This window comes from Tamandua tetradactyla, chromosome 8, assembly GCF_023851605.1.
Source record: "Tamandua tetradactyla isolate mTamTet1 chromosome 8, mTamTet1.pri, whole genome shotgun sequence".
Classification (NCBI taxonomy): domain Eukaryota; kingdom Metazoa; phylum Chordata; class Mammalia; order Pilosa; family Myrmecophagidae; genus Tamandua; species Tamandua tetradactyla.
This window is the reverse complement of record NC_135334.1, coordinates 33745280-33764368: the sequence shown is the minus strand read 5'-3', so window position 1 is coordinate 33764368 and position 19089 is coordinate 33745280. Positions and strand designations below refer to the sequence as shown.

General features: G+C 35.5%; 2 protein-coding genes across 4 annotated transcripts in view; both read left to right on the top strand.

Moving 5' to 3' along the window:
• CUL5 (cullin 5) overlaps window positions 1–8639 on the top strand; it is a 166569-nt gene extending 157930 nt beyond the window's left edge. Inside the window, exons 17-18 of one of the 3 annotated variants that reach the window (XM_077113070.1) lie at window positions 334–457; window positions 5009–8639. In XM_077113070.1, coding sequence (XP_076969185.1) covers window positions 334–457; window positions 5009–5203 — 319 coding nt within the window. In that variant the 3' untranslated portion in view covers window positions 5204–8639. The remainder of the gene's footprint in view (window positions 1–333; window positions 458–5008) is intronic. The other 2 variants (XM_077113069.1, XM_077113068.1) reach the window with 2 other exon arrangements.
• A 6982-nt stretch (window positions 8640–15621) lies between these two features.
• The window catches only part of ACAT1 (acetyl-CoA acetyltransferase 1), a 36130-nt gene continuing 32662 nt past the window's right edge, over window positions 15622–19089 (top strand). Inside the window, exon 1 of the mRNA XM_077113056.1 lies at window positions 15622–15837. Coding sequence (XP_076969171.1) covers window positions 15766–15837 — 72 coding nt within the window. The 5' untranslated portion in view covers window positions 15622–15765. The remainder of the gene's footprint in view (window positions 15838–19089) is intronic.

The window sequence follows — 19089 nt, the reverse complement described above, 5'->3', positions numbered from 1 at the left end:
TAAGATCTAATTAGATCATAACCCACATATCTTTAAATACCTAATCATTTTTATGGCAATATAGATCATATTAGCTTTGTTTTTACAGTGAGTGTAGTCACTCATATGTTGTTAATAGTCTTTATTATACTCCTTGGGGGAAATCATAGAGCTCATTTTAAATAAAGTTATATAGTAGTTATCGGTTAATTTTCCATCCTGGGTATTAATTTTTAGAATATTTCTAAATCTTTTATCTCAGGTATTGTTGATATGATCTTTAAAAGTTCTTTCACTGTAAAATACCTTTTGGTGTGGTATTTATATTGTCATTTGATTCAATATTTTTTGTAGAAAAAATGCGAAAGTTCAGAAAAGAGGTAAAATAAACTTGATTGGACGCTTGCAGCTCACTACAGAAAGGATGCGAGAAGAAGAAAATGAAGGAATAGTTCAACTAAGAATATTAAGAACCCAGGTTTGTTATGTTAGGATAGAATGTCTAAATTTTGATAAACCTTGGTTTTGAAATCTTCAAACCTTTTTTAAAAATATATGGAAATTTAGATCTTTCTGCAAGGAAAAGCTAATTTGCCTTTTACTGGACTTAAAAAAAATTATATTGTTGGCATTCTCTTAGCTGCTGAAAAAGATGCTTGTGTGACTTTGTAGCCTCTGATGCATTCTTCTGTCTATTGATTGGGCACAGACTTGGCTTTGAGTTGTGTTTTCTTTTGACTCCATCAAAATAACAGTCTTTCAGCAACAAATTACAATAATTGGATTGAAATATTTAAAAATTTATTTAATTCAAAGACTTTTAATTCCATTGTAATGTGAAATTAAGAAGATTACTTTATTTAGGACCCAGAAATGTTTTCAAATACTTACTCTTTTAAGAAAGTATTCTTAAACCAGGAATAGGGTACCATCTGAACATGACAAACAGTGTCTGTTGCAAATTAATATATGTCTGTTTTAACTTTAGAAATAGTCTTAATAAAGTCCTTTTACTTTTACTTTTTTTCTTTAATAATGAATTCATAATAAATTAGAAATTTCTGGCCAAAGCAATAAAATATGAATCAGAAATAAGTGGATATATAAAAATTTTCATTATTGTTAGATGATATAATATGATAAAGTAGCAGAGAAAGAAGGATAGATAAATCAAAACTAAAAGCTTTTCTAGATATTAAAATATAAATAGATAAGAAAAGTGAATTGAGAAATCATAAGATCAAAGGCATTTATTTAAAAAAAAAACAAAACTATATAGGGCTTATGAAAAAACCAACTTTTAGTAAAAAATTCAAAAGGAGATTTGGAATTAATGGAGAGAAAGATCATGTTCTTTTCCCTTTTTAAAAATTTTTATTGAGGTTTAATTTACATATAATGCACATTTCAAAGTGTAATTTCCAGTGAGTTTTTATAATTGTATATATACCTGTGTGACCACCACTATAATTAAGATACAGACCACTTCCATCACTCCAGTAATTTCTACTGTCTCCCATCCTGTCAAACCCCCCCAACACCTCCGTCCCAAACATTTGTATTGCACCAGTAGTTTCTACCATGTGTCCCATCTAGACAAACCCCTGACTGATTTTGTTACAATTGCTTACTTTTGCCTGTTACAGATCTTCATATAAATGGAATTGTGTAGCATGTAGTCATGTTTGGCTTCTTTTGCTTAACGTGAATTATGATATCTTTTAATAATAGTCTGAATAATTTAAGGAGATTTTTTCCATATTAGCATATTCATTGAATTTCATTAAAAATTCAAATAAGATAATTTTGGAATTTTACAAATTGATTCTCAGTTTTATCAGAAAGAATAAATAAATGAAAATGATTGAGAAATTAAAAAAAATAAGACTGTGGTGGTTGTGGTGGTGGGACTTAACCTTGCCAAATATTAAAACATATTTAGATATCTACAAAAATAAACAGCAGACAAGCAGATTAATTGAAGAAAATGACTCAGAATTAAATGTACTATGTAAGTATAGATTAATTTATAAAATATATAGTATATTGAATGGAAAAACAATGGATTATTCAAGAGGAGATGTTGAGAAATTTTACTCTTTGGGATTAAAATCAGGGTATCCTACTTTATAGCTACATCAGAACTTATTCCAGATGAATTAGAGTTGAAATATGTAATAGAATGATAGATGTAGTCAAAATATAAGATGTGCAGTGAAAATAAAGTTATTTTGCTTTGTCTTAAGCTGATCCATAATCATGGACGATCAATAATTTAAGCGGTCTCCTTAGGAAATATCAGACTTTCCTGTTTCTTCCTGATCCTATGCCACCTGTCTGCATTTTTTGCTGTTTTCAGAAATGGCATCTGGATATATTGAGGATGAGGGAATTTACTTGACTTCCTGGTAATTGTGAAGGGATGTTCATATCCATGCAGTTGTTACAGGGTTCTTGGTTCTTGCTCTTGGTAGCTGTGGAGTGCTTTCTCTATCAGTTATAAGGATTGATGCTTTCTGCTGCTGCTGTCTTTTTCTACAATCTCATGGTTTATTATTTTTTCACTTAATAATGGCCTTGTGGCCTCTTTCCTGCTGTGATAATCGGTCCTCTACCTGCACTGAATTCTTTACGCCCTCTGAAATTGTGGCACATCATCTGTTTGGCCCCTTAGCCTGTGTGGCACACGGTCATCATCTGCTGCTGCTTCAAGGTGCTCGGAATAAAATAAAAACTTTGTGATAGGTCCATTTGCTCTAAACTCTATCTGTGTCATAAACTGAGTGAGATTCAGGAGTGCAGATTATCTCCATCATACCTTACTATTCTTTAAGTGATCTCCACATCCCAAATAGAGACTAGGGCCAGAGCCCCTTTGCTCTCTATTTACCTCTTAACTTCTTTAATACAACCACCATCCTCATTTCTACCAAACTCAGAAGAGGAGAAATTAAGATATTTGAAATTGTCTCTCTTCCTCTTGCCTGATGAATGTAATCTTTTTTTTAATTCTGATTTTTAAAAAGTATTTTTATTGAGAAATTTTCATACACGTATAGTCCACCCATATTATACAATCAGTGGCTTATAATATCATCACGTAGTTGTGTGTTCATCACCATGATCATTTTTAGAACATTTGCATCTCTGCAGAAAAAGAAATAAAAGTAAAAAAGAAAAAACTCATGCATCCCATACTCCTTACCCCCCCAACCACCAGTGTTTCAGTCTACCTTTTCCACCTCTATTATTTATTTATTTTTTATCCTTATTTTTTTTTTACTCATCTGTTCATACCCTGGATAACAGGAATGTCAGACACAAGGTTTTCACAATCACATGGTCACATTGTAAAAGCTATATAGTTGTGTGGTTGTCTTCAAGAATCAAGGCTCTGGAACACAGCTCAGCAGTTTCAGGTACTTCCCTCTAGCTACTCCAAAACACCATAAACTAAAAAGGAATGCCTGTATAATGCATAAGAATAACTTCCAGGATAACCTCTGGACTTTGAAAACTCTCAGCCACTGAAACTTTATCTTGTCTCATTTCTCTCTTCCCCTTTGTAGTCAAGAAGGCTTTCTCAATTCCATGATGCCTGGTTCTGCATCATCCCCAGGAGCCAGGTTGCATGTTGCCAGGGAGATTTATACCACTGGGACTCATATCCCATGTAGGGCTGAGAGCAGTGAGTTCACCTGCCAGGTTGACTTAGAGACAGAGGCTGCATCTGAACAACAAAAGAGGTTCTCTGGACGTGACTCAGGCACAATTATTAACAGGCTCATCCTCTCCTTTGTAGGGATAAGCTTCATAGGGGCGAGGCCCAAGTTTGAGGACTCAGTCTAATGAATTGGTTATTCCCAGTGCTTGTGAAAATATGGGGAAGCTTAAATATTTCCTCCCTTCTCCTTTCTCTCCATGGGACAACAGACTTTCTCCTCATTTCTTTGTAGACCCTTGACAAAAACGCATCTCATCGAGAGCCTGGTTCTTGATTTGTCAAAGAAGAAGTTGAAGAAATGTTTCTCTTGCTCATTAATGTCCAACTCCAAAACCTATTGTTTGCAGGAATATTCCATTTTAAATATTAAAAGCAAATATTACCTCATTTTCTCTTTTCACATTTTTTAATAACAAATTTTAATCTCTACCAAGGCAGACAGTGCCTTGTATTGTCTAGAGAGAGGGCTTTTACTGGAAAAGGCAAAAGAGAAAAGAACATTTAACACTTTTTTCAAATTACCTTTATTACAAGCTTAATAGTAATGAAAGAAAACATCAAGGAAAATATTGATGAAGTCTATCTAGATGTAAAATGCAAATTCCTTTAGAAAGTTTATAACATTTAATGAAGTCAATATAAATTGAAAATAATATTTTTAGAATATACAGTGTATTAATCTGGTAAATATATAAAGAATCCTATTTATTTATTTATTTTTAAAACAGTCTTTACTATTGCACAAAGAAATAACTGAATACTAGGGGAAAAAATTTACATGTAAGGGATATGTCATATCTTAGTTGATATTTAACAAAATACAAGATTATATACATATTTTGATCATAAGTAAGATAAACTTGTAAAATGTGCATAGTGTGGAAAAAAGGAATGGAATGAAATATACCATAACATTAGCATTATTATTATTTTTTTATTTTTATTTTTTTACATGGGCAGGCACTGGGAATCGAACGGGGGTCCTCGGGCATGGCAGGCAAGCACTCTTACCTGCTGAGCCACCGTGGCCCGCCCCATAACATTGACATTAGCTGTGGTTATCCATCATCATAGAGGTTTTGTGTAATTATGCTTATGCCTAATTTCAAGTAGATACTGTTTTACAAGGTGTGTAAAGAAGATTTAAATTAAGAATCTCATCTCAGGATTAAATCCTTAGAAATTAATCTTCATATTGTATAGATGTTGGATAGATGATCAAATATGTGAAAAGTTATTTTTACTTTGTCTTACTTAAAATTTCTTAATATATTAATGCTCTTTCTTTTTTATTTTTTCTTTTAGGAGGCTATCATACAAATAATGAAAATGAGAAAGAAAATTAGTAATGCTCAACTGCAGACTGAATTAGTAGAAATTTTGAAAAACATGTTCTTGCCACAAAAGAAAATGATAAAAGAGCAAATAGAATGGCTAATAGAGCACAAATATATCAGAAGAGATGAATCTGATATCAACACTTTCATATATATGGCATAATTTTGAATATCACAGACAATGTCAAGAACCCAAATTTTGGACTGCTTGAGCAGAAAGCTGTAAAAGTTTATGCTGGAGAAAAGTTTATTTGGACTTTAATTACATAAATATATTAAAATCTCTGCCTTACCTTACAAAACAACTATATTTTGCCAATCACATAAGTTAGCATGATGGCATTACCTTCATGTTGCACACTCTTAACAGCATGCTGTTTTGTGGAGAAACTTGCATTCATGAAGAGTCCATTATGAACTTATAAAAGTGAATTTGATTTCTACCCACCAGGAGAAATACGGTTGGAAAGGGGGAGGGCAGGGTTCTTGTTGGTTTTTTCTCTTGTTCCTCTCTTAAAAAAATATACTTGCACAAGGAAGTATCTTTAAATATTCATGCACTGAAAAATGATGTTATCTTTGTTTTTAAGAATGCAATTAGAACTAGAAATTGCACTCTTGGTTTCTTTTGATCGAAGGAGTGAATTGGCCTCCAAAACATTGAAAGAGAGCAGATGTAGGTGAGAAAAGTATTTGATAGTATCAAATTGTTTGTTCAAACACTGCTTCAGTATAATAACTGGATTTTAATGGTGACCTAAAAATGGTATTAAATATTTCCAATTTAAAATGGTTGGTTTTCATTAAGCAGGGTATTGCTGTTCTAGTTGTTTGCTATTACAGACAAGGAGTTTTTCATTTTTCATTTTCTCTCATGTGGCTGGAAAATTTGTTTTGGAAAAGTGAAGCTATAGTAATTGTTGCTTCCAGTTAAAAATTTATGGAACAGGTCATTATGATTTCAGAGTCAAATAGTGAAATGAACATATTAAGTGTGTTTGTTAACACATTTAATATTTATATACCTAATATTATGCCATGCCTAAATTTGCTAAAAACAATGCAGAAATCTCCTGATATAATACAGTTATGTAACTTATCTCTTAATCTGTAGCCTAGAAATATGTTGGTGTTTTCAAATCTCATGATTAGGGATTATAGCCTCAGGTTTCTGTAAAGAAAGACATTCTCTTTTGAAAAGTAATAGTAAAGTATCATTCACCTGGAAGGAAGAGAGAAACTACAACATAAAATTAACCTGAAATGCATAAGCAAAATTATTGCAATCTCAATATGAGCAGTAAACTTGCCAAATATATGTACATATATATTTATATATTTTAAAAATAAACATTTTTAAAATGTTCAGAGGGCAACACTTACCTTCTTCCTTTGAGTCAATCCAAAGTAGTAGCAACTCAGTAGTTGCTGGAATACCCAGAGTTAAAGAAGTTTTAGGAATTGAGGACATAAATAATTGAAAGAGAAGAACTTATTCCCCATTGGGAAAGAATGGCTCGATGTGGATTTTTATTCATTGTCGTGCACGTTTCCAATTTTCTTGCATATCACAACTTGTTTTGATATTAAGTAATCGTTTTAAAATATGATTTCGAGATAGTAGGAATGGAGTGCTGGAGCATGGAAAAGCATACAGTATTATTTTATTAGCTGAGTACTTTCAAGATCATTTCTTGGTATATGTCTCCAATATTAAGATGCTTTGTGAGCTGCCTGCTGAAAGTAAGGAAGGCAAATTTAAAACATTTAAGGTTTTGCTGGTTATAGTCAAATACTTTTTGCGAAACTCATAGGAAGTTGGAATTTTGTTTCTAAATTAGAGCTGTTGCACTTCAATTTTAAGGTTGTGTCTGTCAATTATTAGTTCAAGTGTACTGTTCAGAATTAAAGCTTATTGTTTCCTCTAATTAAAATGACTGCTAGCAATGGATAAATTTGAAATTTAGGAACATAATTTTTTAATAATGGTGGTCCTTATGTTTTACAGATAATTTGGTATTGGTATGTTTTTTTGTCCCAATACAAGAATGCCAAAGGAGAAAACAATTGGGTAAAATTATCAGCCAATTTTTAAAGTTTAAGATTTGTTGTAGTATTAAACCATAATTTTTCTGAACACTTTTTTGGAATTTCTAATCTTTTTGGTAACTTAATTTAAGAATGAGAGCCATAATGCTTTGATTTATAACGGCAAAGTTTTCTGTTAAATTTTATAAATTGTTTAATAGCTAATTATGTCCTACTTGAACTTTTTGTGACAGAACAGCTGCACATACTGTAGAATTATAATTTTAATCACTTTTTTGTTATGTATACAAAAATTTGACTACTTTTTGGTGTTTATGCAAACTACTTTGTTAATAAGGTGCCTATACCATTGTTAAATTTTCTTTAAATATGTTTGACTATAGATTTGCTAATTAAAAAAAGAAGAATCTGAAAACAAAAATCTTACCAGCAACATGCTAAAGATTTACAGAATCACATTTTAGCATCCTTTGTCAAATCCCTGTCTCCAATATGCACTTATAGTTAGTGCTTCATGAGTAGGGATGAAACCTGACATAGTTAAGGAAGGGGACAGAGTCCAAGGAAAAAATATATATATATTTTCACTAATAGTATGGCAATAGTATGCGTCAAGGTTAGTTTAAGCTTTGAACACTCATCTTCTAATTTAAAGATTCATCTATCAGGATATTGTCAACCTTTTTTGCCATTGCCAGAATACATGTGAAACAAAATTTACAAATTAAAATTAGAGAACAGTTTTAATGCTTACACTGAGATGAATGTGAAAAAAATTACTGTTCTAATGATTTAATGAGGATCTTGAAGTAAATTCTGATGTCTTCCAGTTTTTGCATTCATTGAAAGTGGTTCCTGAGTTCAGTCAACCTGTTATTTAAATAAATCTCTTGCTGTTATTTTGAGCATAAAGGTTAAAATTTCCAAAATGAAATGTTAACTTTCTTACTTTTACTTTTTATTAAATATAATACAAAATATGACCTGAGTAGTTAAAAAGAATTTTGCATTATTTACAGTAGGATGTCATTAGCCCTGCTTAAAGGGCAGATTTTAAAAATTCAATTTGGGTGAAAGGTTTGCTCGTTTTATAGAAAGATTTGCTATCTTAAACTCAAGCTGGTTTTTCCATTTTTTTTTTTTTTGTAAATGACTGGGATGCTGTCTTATAAATTCTTCCAAGGTCATGTTTGTGAAATAAACATACGAGAGCTTTCCTGTCATCTACACTATATGTCATATGGTGTGTTGAACAAGTTTGAATTCCTAAGTTATATTCTATCCTTGTATGATATATACGATTTTGAATGTGCGCCACTACATACTGAGATGATAATGCTGTACAATTTTAAATAGTAGCAGTTTCTGTATGCAGTAGGCTGAAATATTTTGATGAATTGCTTAATTTTTGGATTTTATTTTTTAAGTTGTATAATTTATTTTCTTGCAGAATAAAAATGTAATATAAAAGAATCCACCTACCCAAGTAATGTTGATGTTCTACCATAAAATAGTTTCTAAGAGTTTAATTAAAATTTTAAAATGGATATATTTATATATTTCAAAGTAAAATAGTAAATCTCAATCAGCCTTGAGAATCAGAAGTATGAAAATTAATCCACTTAAATGTATTAAAATTTCTTAATTACCTTAAGGAATGTAATTAAGATTCCAAGATAAGCTACTTTTAGAAAAATACAGCTCTTTATTAATAAACTTATGTTCAAACAATATATTACCTATTGTGGCAGGAATATGTCAAAGCCATAAATTCAGATAAGCAATGCTTTTTTTAATTCTCACTAGATTTAATTTTTATCCCTAGCACTCCATTTCTATCTCATGGAAGAAAAGTTACTCTAGGAACTTTCATATAAACATGCTCAAATTAAATTATTTACTCAGAAATTTTAAGTTTAAGGGTCTGTAACTTTTAGAACTATATTGTTCACTTTCCTGTCCGGGCCATTCATTTCATCCTGGTTTAGCCTCACAAAAGCATGGTGGTGCCTCTGCATTGACATGTGTGGTAAGATCCAGTTTTCTAGAGTGGAGCCACTTGAGGATTGCCAGGCCCAGTCCAGCCCAGCTAACTTCTACGATCTTCATTGGTTACAAGAGGAAAATCACCCATTTAAATGCTTTGGGTGTGTTTAGGTCATAGAAACCTTCTGTGATGTTACTTTAGGCCTCTCATATCCTAGCCACCTCAGTCTTCTATTTAACCTCTAGTGTCCCTGTGTGCTACTGCTTTGGACAAGCTGGCTTGAATTAGACACCACCATGCCTCTGCATTATGATTCAGATCATAAAGATTCAGATCAGTGTGATAAGAGGATCTACTCTTATCACACTGAATTTACTGTGTGTGTGAGGTGGGGGGGGGATTTGGTTCTGCTGTTCCACTCTCATCTGGCTGGGCTGCAGGTTTAGGACCCTGTTTCAGGGACCCTTGATAATGGCTAAATGGCTAGTTCTCTTGCTTCTTTTCCAGCTCTTGCCTTTCTACCCTGGGTTTTACTTAACCAGTATTGTGTGAAGATAGGAAAGACTGATACTTAGCTCTTTCAGCTGAAATGTGGCTTTAGAATTTTAAAATAAAAATTTAATGTCCTCTTGGGGGTAATTATGGCCTCACACCCCAAGTATGAATGGAGGATAGTCACAGTGTAAATAAGGGAGGGTGGTGGAATGCAACACATCACACTATAATCTGATTCCCCACTATTTTTATTTTTTAATTTGAGAAGTTGTAGGTTTACAGAATACCCTGTGTAAAATACAGGATTCCCATATACTACTGTATTATTATTATTAATACTTTGCCTTGATGTGGTACATTTGTTATAATTGATGAAAGCACATTTTTGTAATTGTACTACTAACTATAGTCCATTGTTTAATTTAAGGTTAACTGTGTTGTACAGTTCCATGGATTTTTACATTTTTATTCTAGTACCATATAGACAACCTAGTATTTCCCCTATAAACCAAATTCATATATATATATTTTTAGTGCTTTTAATTCCCTTCTCTGTTGTGCTACCATCACTGCCATCCATTACCAAACTTTCCATTATTCCAAATAGACACTAAATTGTTTTTAACTTTTTTTATTGTATAATATAACCTATATACAAAGCAAAGAAAGGAAAAAGCAATAGTTTTCAAAGCATTCTTCAACAAATAGTAACAGGGCAGAGCCCAGAGTTTGTCATGGGCTACCATACCATCCTCTCAGATTTTTCCTTCTAGCTGCTCCAGAATATGGGAGGCTAGAAGGAATAAATGTTTTTTAATCATCACAGTAGACTTTTTTGTGAAAAATGACATATATAAAAAAGCAGTAAATTTCAAAGTACAGCACCACAATTAGTTTCAGAGTTTGGCATGGGTGACAATTCCACAATTTTAGGTTTTTACTTCTAGATGCTCTAAGATACTGGAGACTAAAAGAGCTATCAGTTTAATGATTCAGATCATATTTATTTGTTACATCCTATTTTCTCTGTATAACTCCACCATCACCTTTGATCTTTCTAGCCCCTTCTCTAGGGTTATTTGGGCTATCGCCATCCTAATTTTTTCATGTTGGAAGGGGCTTAGACATTAAATTTTATTTTATTTTATTTTAATTTTTTAGTTTTTTAAAATTTTATTATTAAAACCAATCAACATACAATATGAACATTCTTTTTTTTATCACAGAGTTGTATATTCATCATCATGATCATTTCTTAGAACATTTGCATCAATTCAGAAAAAGAAATAAAAAGAAAGTAGAAAAAGATTCATACATACCATACCCCTTACCCCTCCCTTTCATTGATCACTAGCATTTCAATCTATTAAATTTATTTTAACATTTGTTCCCCCTATTATTTATTTTTAATCCATATGTTTTACTCATCTGTCCATACGGTAGATAAAAGAAGCATCAGACAAGGTTTTCACAATCACACAGTCACAATGTAAAAGCTGTATCATTATACAATCATCTTCAAGAAACATGGCTACTGAAACAGCTCTACATTTTCAGGCAGTTCCCTCCAGCCCTCTGTGTTACACCTTAACTAAAAAGGTGATATCAATTTAATGAGTAAGAATAACCTCCAGGATAACCTCTCGATTCTGTTTGGAATGTCTCAGCCATTGACGCTATTTTGTCTTATTTCTCTCTTCCCTGTTTTGGTTGAGAAGGCTTTCTCAATCCCTTGGTGCTGAGTCCAAGCTCATTCTAGGATTTCTGTCCCACGTTGTCAGGAAGGTCCACACCCCTGGGAGTCATGTCCCATGTAGACTGGGAGGGCAGTGAGTTTACTTTTTGTATTGGCTGAGAGAGGCCACATCTGAGCAACAAAAGAGGTTCTCTTCGGGGTGACTCTTAGGCCTAATTTTAAGTAGGCTTAGCCTATCCTTTTGGGGTTAAGTTTCATATGAACAAACCCCAAGACTGGGGGCTCAGCCTATTGCTTTGGTTGTCCCCACTGCTTGTGGGAATATCAAGAATTCTCCACTTGGGGGAGTTGAATTTTCCCCCTTTCTCACCATTCCCCCGAGGGGACTTTGCAAATAAATACTTTTTTATTCACTGTTCAAATTCTTCTGGGATTTATTGAGCATCATTCTGGACAAACCTACAAAATGTCATGCCCTACTCAAGGTTCCATGTACTTATGGTGTTCAATTAAGCTGTCCACATAAGTTATATTAGGAACTGCAGTAGTCAAAATATAAATTTTGTACCAAATATACATTTTTTGCTTTAGTCACACGTAAATTAAAGTTTTAAAATATTAATTACCATCTATTTTCAACACCTGCATTATTTACATTCCTTTGTTCTTCCTCATGCAAAACATTTTAAAATTTGTACATTTAGTCACTATCATTATACCCTTTCGGCATTCCTAGATTATACCATCTCAGTCTTTATCGTCTTATCTTTCCTTCTGATTTCATTTGTGCCCCCAGCCCTCCTCCCTCTATCATTCTCACGTTCAGCTTCATTCAGTGTTCTAACATTATTATATTACAGTTAGGTAGTTTTGTGCTCTCCGTTTCTAAATTTTTATGATCAGTCCTGTTGCACAATCTGTATCCCTTCAGTTCCAGTTACCCAATATCTACCGTATTTCTATCTCCTGATGACCTCTGTTCTTAACTGAAATTATTCAAGTTCATTCACTAATGTTAATTCATATCAGTGAGACCATACAGTATTTGTCCTTTTGTTTCTGGTTAATCTCACTCAGCATAATGTCCTTAAGGTCCATCCATGTTGTTACATACTTCATAAACTTACTCTGTCTTATAGCTGCATAATATTCCATAGTGTGTATATACCACAGCTTGTTTAGCTGTTCATCTATTGATGGACATTTGGGGTGTTTCCATCTTTTGGCAATTGTAAATAATGCTATTATAAACATTGGTGTGCAAATGTTCATTTGTGTTAGACACGAAATTTTAAATCTTAACTTTCTATTCACCCCGTCCCCTGATAACCTATATTCTATATTTTGATTCTGTGAGTGTGCTCATTCTAATTATTTCATACCAATAAGATCATACAATATTTGTTCTTTTGTGTCTGGCTTATTTCACTCAAAAAGATGTTTTCAAGGTTCATTCATGTCACATATATCAGAACTTCACTCCTTTTTATGGCTAAATGATATTCCATTGAGTGTATATACCACATTTTGTTTATCCATTCATTGGTTGATGAACATTTGGGTGGCTTACATCTTTTAGCAATTATGAATAATGCCACTATGAACATTGGTGTGCAAATATCTGTTCGAGTCTCTGCTTTCAGTTTTGCTGGGCATACACTTAGAAGTGGGTTGCTGAGTTGTATAGTAGTTCTCTACTTAACATTCTTTGGAACTGCCAAACTGTCTTCCACAATGGCTGCACCATTTTACATTGCCACAAGCAGTGAATGAGTATTCCTATTTTTCCACATTCTCTCCAATGCTTGTTATTTTCCATTTTTTAAAATAGTACTCTCTATTCTTACGATTCTTTCTCAGTGTACTTTGGTGGCCTCTTCTTCTTACTTAAATATGTGTTGTCCGTGTTCTTCTTCTTAATAGACTCTTCTTTGGGAATCTCATCTACTTGACGCCTTCAACTTTTGTCTAACTCCCAATTCTAAAGTCTAATTACTTTTTTTTTTTTTGCATGGGCAGGCATTGGGAATCAAACCCAGGTCTCCGGCACTGTAGGCAAGAACTCTACCTGTTGAGCCACCATGGCCTGCCCAAGGGTTTTTTTTTTTTTTTTTAACATGGGCAGGCACCGGGAATCGAACCCGGGTCCTCTGGCATGGCAGGCAAGCATTCTTGCCTGCTGAGCCACCGTGGCCCGCCCTAACTCCCAATTCTAAAGTCTAAACTCACTTGGGGCACTATAGTTATTTTGGATGCAGTGAATTTTCGTATTTTCTTTAAAAATTCTTGAATTTTGAAAGTCTTAGATCCTTGAATGAAATTAACTACACTTTTAGATGCTGCTCATGTTTGTGATCAAGCTGCTCTTAATTTTTTTTTTAGTTTTAAAGAGTAGCTTGTTTGCTGTAGGTCTGAATTAAATACACTGCCCTACCCCAAAGGTCCTTAAATATCTCTCAATTTCTCTAGAAGCTGTCCTGTCCAACATAGTGTCAATATTTCCTTCATACAGTGTCTTTGGTGGCAGAATTGCTCAATTGGAGCTGGCCATTGTGCTTTTAAGGCAGGTCTCCTGTGAAGACTAAACTAGTGTACTGGTTAAGAACCTGGCAGTTAAACTACCTGGGTTCAAAGTTGAACTCTGCCACTTAACCAGCTCTGTGGAACTAGTTGCATAATTTCGGAGTATATGAGTTTCCTTTTAAGTAAAGTGTGAACAATAATACTCAATTCATTGGGTTTCTGTGAGGATTAAATTAATTTAACTATAAATACTGGCCAAAAGTGAGAACTGTGTAGGTAATTATTACTATAACAGTCAGCTTTTACTGTTTGATCCTCTAGTTTAATCATTAGCCCAGCCTTTCCCAATGGATAATCTTGTGTTTATTAGGCCAGTGCAGCTGTTTAATTTTCCCTTACTTCTTGAAAAAATGAACTTTTCAGTTAATCAAATATCTTGTACATTGCACATGATACACACTGGAATGATTTCTTTTTCAAAGTATAAGTATGAGAGTTTGTCCTTGTCCTGGAATAAGGTCAGCAAGAGAGGAGAAAGTCAGATTGTATGTGTCATGTGAAAGGAAAGAAGCAGGACTTGGTCACCCATTTAACATAAAGGATCTCATTGGTGAAAGAATCAGAGTTCCTTGAGGGACCAGCTTGGGGTTACTGGGAAATTTAAGATAGGACTGCTGTATTTAAATGATCTATTGCTGTGTTAAAAAAAAATTACTTCAAAACTTGGCTTAACACAAGCATTATCAGTTATTTATTGCTTCTGTTGATTATGAACTAAGGGCAGAGTCGGGACGGCTTATCTCCATGAGGTTGGACCCTTAGCTGAAACACTTGAAGCCTGGGGGGCTGTAGGCACTTGCAGGCTAATTCATATTTCTGCTAGGATCTGTCCTGGAAAGTCACATGTATTACTTCTGCTATACTCCATTGATCCTGGCAGTCAGCGCTCAAGGGGAGGAACATAAGGGAAGGAATGTGTCAGTTACATTGAAAGAAGAGCTTGTAGAGTGGGATAACTGAATAGATGTGGCCATCTTTGCAAACAATCTCCCACAGCTCCCCTCTCTCCTGGAGCGCGGGGTGGGGGGACCAATAAGGGCAAAGAGTTTACTATTTTTTCGTTTGGAGCGTGTTGAGATGTTTGCTTTGTAATGTCACTGTTTAAAAATCTTCTATATGACGATCAAATAAAGGAAAATAATGTTACAAAGTCACAAAGATTTGCTATCCCCAGTTGAAGATCTAAAGCACGGTAATGGGTTCCTAAGATACGAGAATAATCATAGCTAATATTTATAGTGTTGTCTGGTAAAAGGTTCAGGAAGGCAATACAATGTCATGATAACAGACTCCAGCTCTACCACTTTCTGTGCAATCATGGGCAGAAAAAGTGAACTTCTTTGTGCCTTAGTTACCTCATTAAACGGGATAACTTCGTGGAGTTTTTGTGAGGATTATTATAATCTTTGTGAATTGTTCAATAAAGCTAACTATTAATATTCTATTCCTCTTTTTCCTCCTGAAAAAACAATTGCAAAATTATCACAAAGTAAAAGCGAATTAGATTGAAACTATTTTCATGCTGCTGCTTTGTACTGAGAGTGTGAGAGACTAAGGCTCTGTAAGGGGAAAAGGTTCAAGTTACAAAACCACTGGCCTCGGAGGGCAGACTTGGTGAAAACGGAAGTCAGCAGCGCCTGGGGCCGGTTATCCACTGCTGTTCTGACCCCTCCAGCGGCTTCTATAGTGTCAACCAGGCCTGGGTCCTGGCAGCTCGCGCTCTGGCTCCGCCCCGCCTCTCTCTGGCTGCCGGCCAACAGCCGCTGCCCGTCGCCCTCCGAGGCTCCTATTGGAGGAGGCAGGGTGGGGAGGGCGGTGCTCGCTCCAGTTGCGGGTAGGTGTTGGGAGAGGGCTGAGGGTCTTGCTGCGCTCACGGATCTCCGACCTTGAAGCCTTCGTCCCATACTCCGCAACCATGGCTGCGTCCGCTGCTCTCCTGCGCGGCGACGCCAGTGGGTGCAGCCTTCTCTTTCGGAGGCTGGTTCAGGTGAGAGTGGCTCGTTTCCAGGGCTGGGCTCGTGGTGTCCCAGGAGGCCCTTGACTCTACCGCCCTCGGCCTCGGGTCTCGGGGTCCCCGTGCTCCTCGGAAGGTTGGCGCCGGTGGCTCCCGCGAGCCTTCAGTGGGAGCTGGCCGGAGGCGGCGGCGGGGCGCAGCCCTGCGGTCCCACGCTGGCTCTGACGGTGCGCAGCGACTGCCCCCTTATGTTTACAAGGCAGGACTCCATTTCCAGGATCTCCGCTTTAATCATAATAATAGTTATTGGTCTGTTAAATGGGCATGTATTTTGGGAGGCAGAAAGGCCGTGGGTGCGCCCTTGACTTCATGAGGTGCCTCTTTGAAGGCCTGTAAAACTGTTTCCGAGATTTTCTTTAAAATATATTAATGAACATTATTATCAAGAAAGATGAGTTTTTTTTCTTCGTGCAACAGAAAATACACGGGGCTTACAAGTGTGAGCCATCATATATTAAAAATGTTCCTACGCTGGAGCAACTTAGTACTTACGGAAATAAGTGGCTATTCAGATAATTCCAGAAATAAATTATGCTTAATTTATGAGTATAGCTTACATACTGAGGGTGCTGAGAGGGCTGTTTTTCCTCTGGCTTTTGTGTTTAGGGAAAGAAAGAACTTGTTTACTGTGCTTCGAAGAAGGAGAGGATGTACCTGTTTTAGGGTGTGGGATAAGATCAGACAACTTTTGGGGTGGAACTGGTGAAGCTTGAATTTTCCGGTTTGGTTAGGTAATGAACTTTGAAATCCAGTCATGTGGTAAGAATTTAGATTTGACTTAAGGCAGTGGAGTCCGCTGTTTTTGATTTCGACATAATTAGGGTTCACGGAGAATTGGCGTGAAGTAAGGATTGAACTAGCGTGCTGGCAATAGGACCTGAAAGGAAGTCAGCATTATGCTAGAGATTGTGAAAGAACAGAGTAGAACTTGGCAGTCATGGAGTGGGAGTAGTGAACCAAGAGAAAAGGAAGAGTTTACAATTAATCCTGGGTTAATAGGATAATAAAAATATTAGGAAGAGGAACAGATTTCCTGCAAGATGAATTCTCAATCAGCCTGTAATTTATTAGTTTTAAGAATGACTTGGGGAATCACAAAAAAGTAATTAGATCACCTGGTTTCATCCAGAGTTGAATAGGTGAACTTATAGGTTCTCTAGGACTGTAAAAAACAAGAGCATAATTTGATTTATGGGTTAATTAAGACCTTACAAGCAAACATATGTTACTGATGAGAAAAGTGAAATTGTAGGTCTTAAATAGATCATGTTGTTTGTGGAGTTAATTTAGTTAAACTCTAGCAATCAGTTGTATTGGATGTTAATTGAAATAAGTGTTAATTTGCTAAGCCTAGAAATCTGTTCTGGAAGTCTATTTTAAAGGATTTTCAATTTTCAGTGCCATTTTGTGGTGTCATTCATTACATTGACTCTCTTCCCTTTGCCTTCCAGTACACACAGGTCAGCACACCTTTATATACGTTATTGAGCGTGTTGCCCTTCTGGCTCTAATTGCTTTTCTCTTATGGTCCAAGGAGGGTCTCTGTGCATCACCTCCATTTATTCTACATCCGTTTCTTGTTAACATCTGCAGTTAGGTTTTTGGGCCACTCAGCTGAAGGATACAAGTGCTTTGTTTTTCTTTCTTTTTTTTCAAATATTTTTATTGACAAATCTTCACATAGATGCAGTCCTTACATGCAGTGTCTCACAGTATCATCACATAGTTGTGTATTGATCACCATGATAATTTTTAGAACATTTGCATCACTCCAGAAAAAGGAAAAGAAAAAGGAAAAAACTCATACATCCCTTAACCCCTCCTTCTAATTGACCACTAGTATTTCAATCTACCCCAATTTTGTTTTTAACCCCTTACCCCCCCATTTATTTATTTTTATCCCTCTTTTTTTTTTTACCCTTCTGTCCATACCCTGGATAAAAGGAGCATCAGACACAAGGTTTTCATAATCACACAGGAACATTGTGAAAGCTGTATAGTAATACAGCCATCTTTAAGAATTAAGGCTACTGGAATACAGCTCAATAGTTTCAGGTACTTCCTTCCAGCCACTTCAATATACCATAAACCAAAAAGGGATATCTATATAATGCATAAGAATAACCTCCAGGATAACTCTTGACTCTATTTGAAATCTCTCAGCCACTCAGCCACTGAAACTTTATTTTGTTCTCATTTCTCTCTTCCCCTTTTAGTCAAGAAGGTTTTCTCAGTTCCATGATGCTGGGTCCTGGCTCATCCTGGGATTTCTGTCCCATGTTAGCAGGGAGATTTAAATCCCTGAGAGTCGTGTCCCATGCAGGGAGAGGGCACTGAATTCACCTGCCTAGTTTAGAGAGAGAGGCTCACATCTGAGCAACAAAAGAGGTTCTCTGGGGGTGACTCTTAGGCATAATTATCAGTAGGCTTAACCTGTCTGTTTTTCTTCTTTGATCTTTCTATTGTATTTGCCATTATTGTCATGCCTTCCCTTGAGACTTCCATTTTACTGCTTTGAGCCTGTATTATATTGCTTCTTTTAATACTCATACTTAAAAAAAAAATTCCCTTCATTGTGTCAGCCCTGGGCCTGTTTGCTGTCCCATCCCCTGCTCTATTACTGCTGTGAGGGTGATTCTTGCAGACAGTTCATAGACTCCAGTATCAATGAGTTTCTGATTTGTTTCATATACTGGAAGGCACTAATGTTTTTTTCTTTACCTTAACTAACATTTCTGGCAGGGGCTGCATCTCCTGTGTTGTCTGCTTTTGCCAGGTGACCCTGATCCCTTGGTTTTGGTAACCCTGCTTCCCTTTGTTACAGTGGCCTAAGTGTTTTAGTCCCTTACTGTTGCTGCTAATCTCTGTGCTGCCCAACTGTCCCGTTTTCAGACCTTCTATCGCTTATATATTTAATTACATTAAATTCTCTTTTTCAAGTATTATGATTTCTGTTTTCTGAGTTGCATTGATGGACATATATACTCCTTGTTTTTGCTCTCTTCCTATTCCCTTTCACTGTGCATTCTCCAGTGTCAGTCATCGAACTTTCCTCATAGAGGCTGGAAGATCAGCCGGTTAAAATGTTGTGGTAACGAATCAAGAGTGATAGTGATCTGCTGTTCTACTAAGCATGGGGAGAAATGGATAGATTCAAGAGATAAAAGGCAGTACAATCCACTGAGCTCAGTGACTGGTTGTGAGGAGTTCAGACAGAAGGAGTAA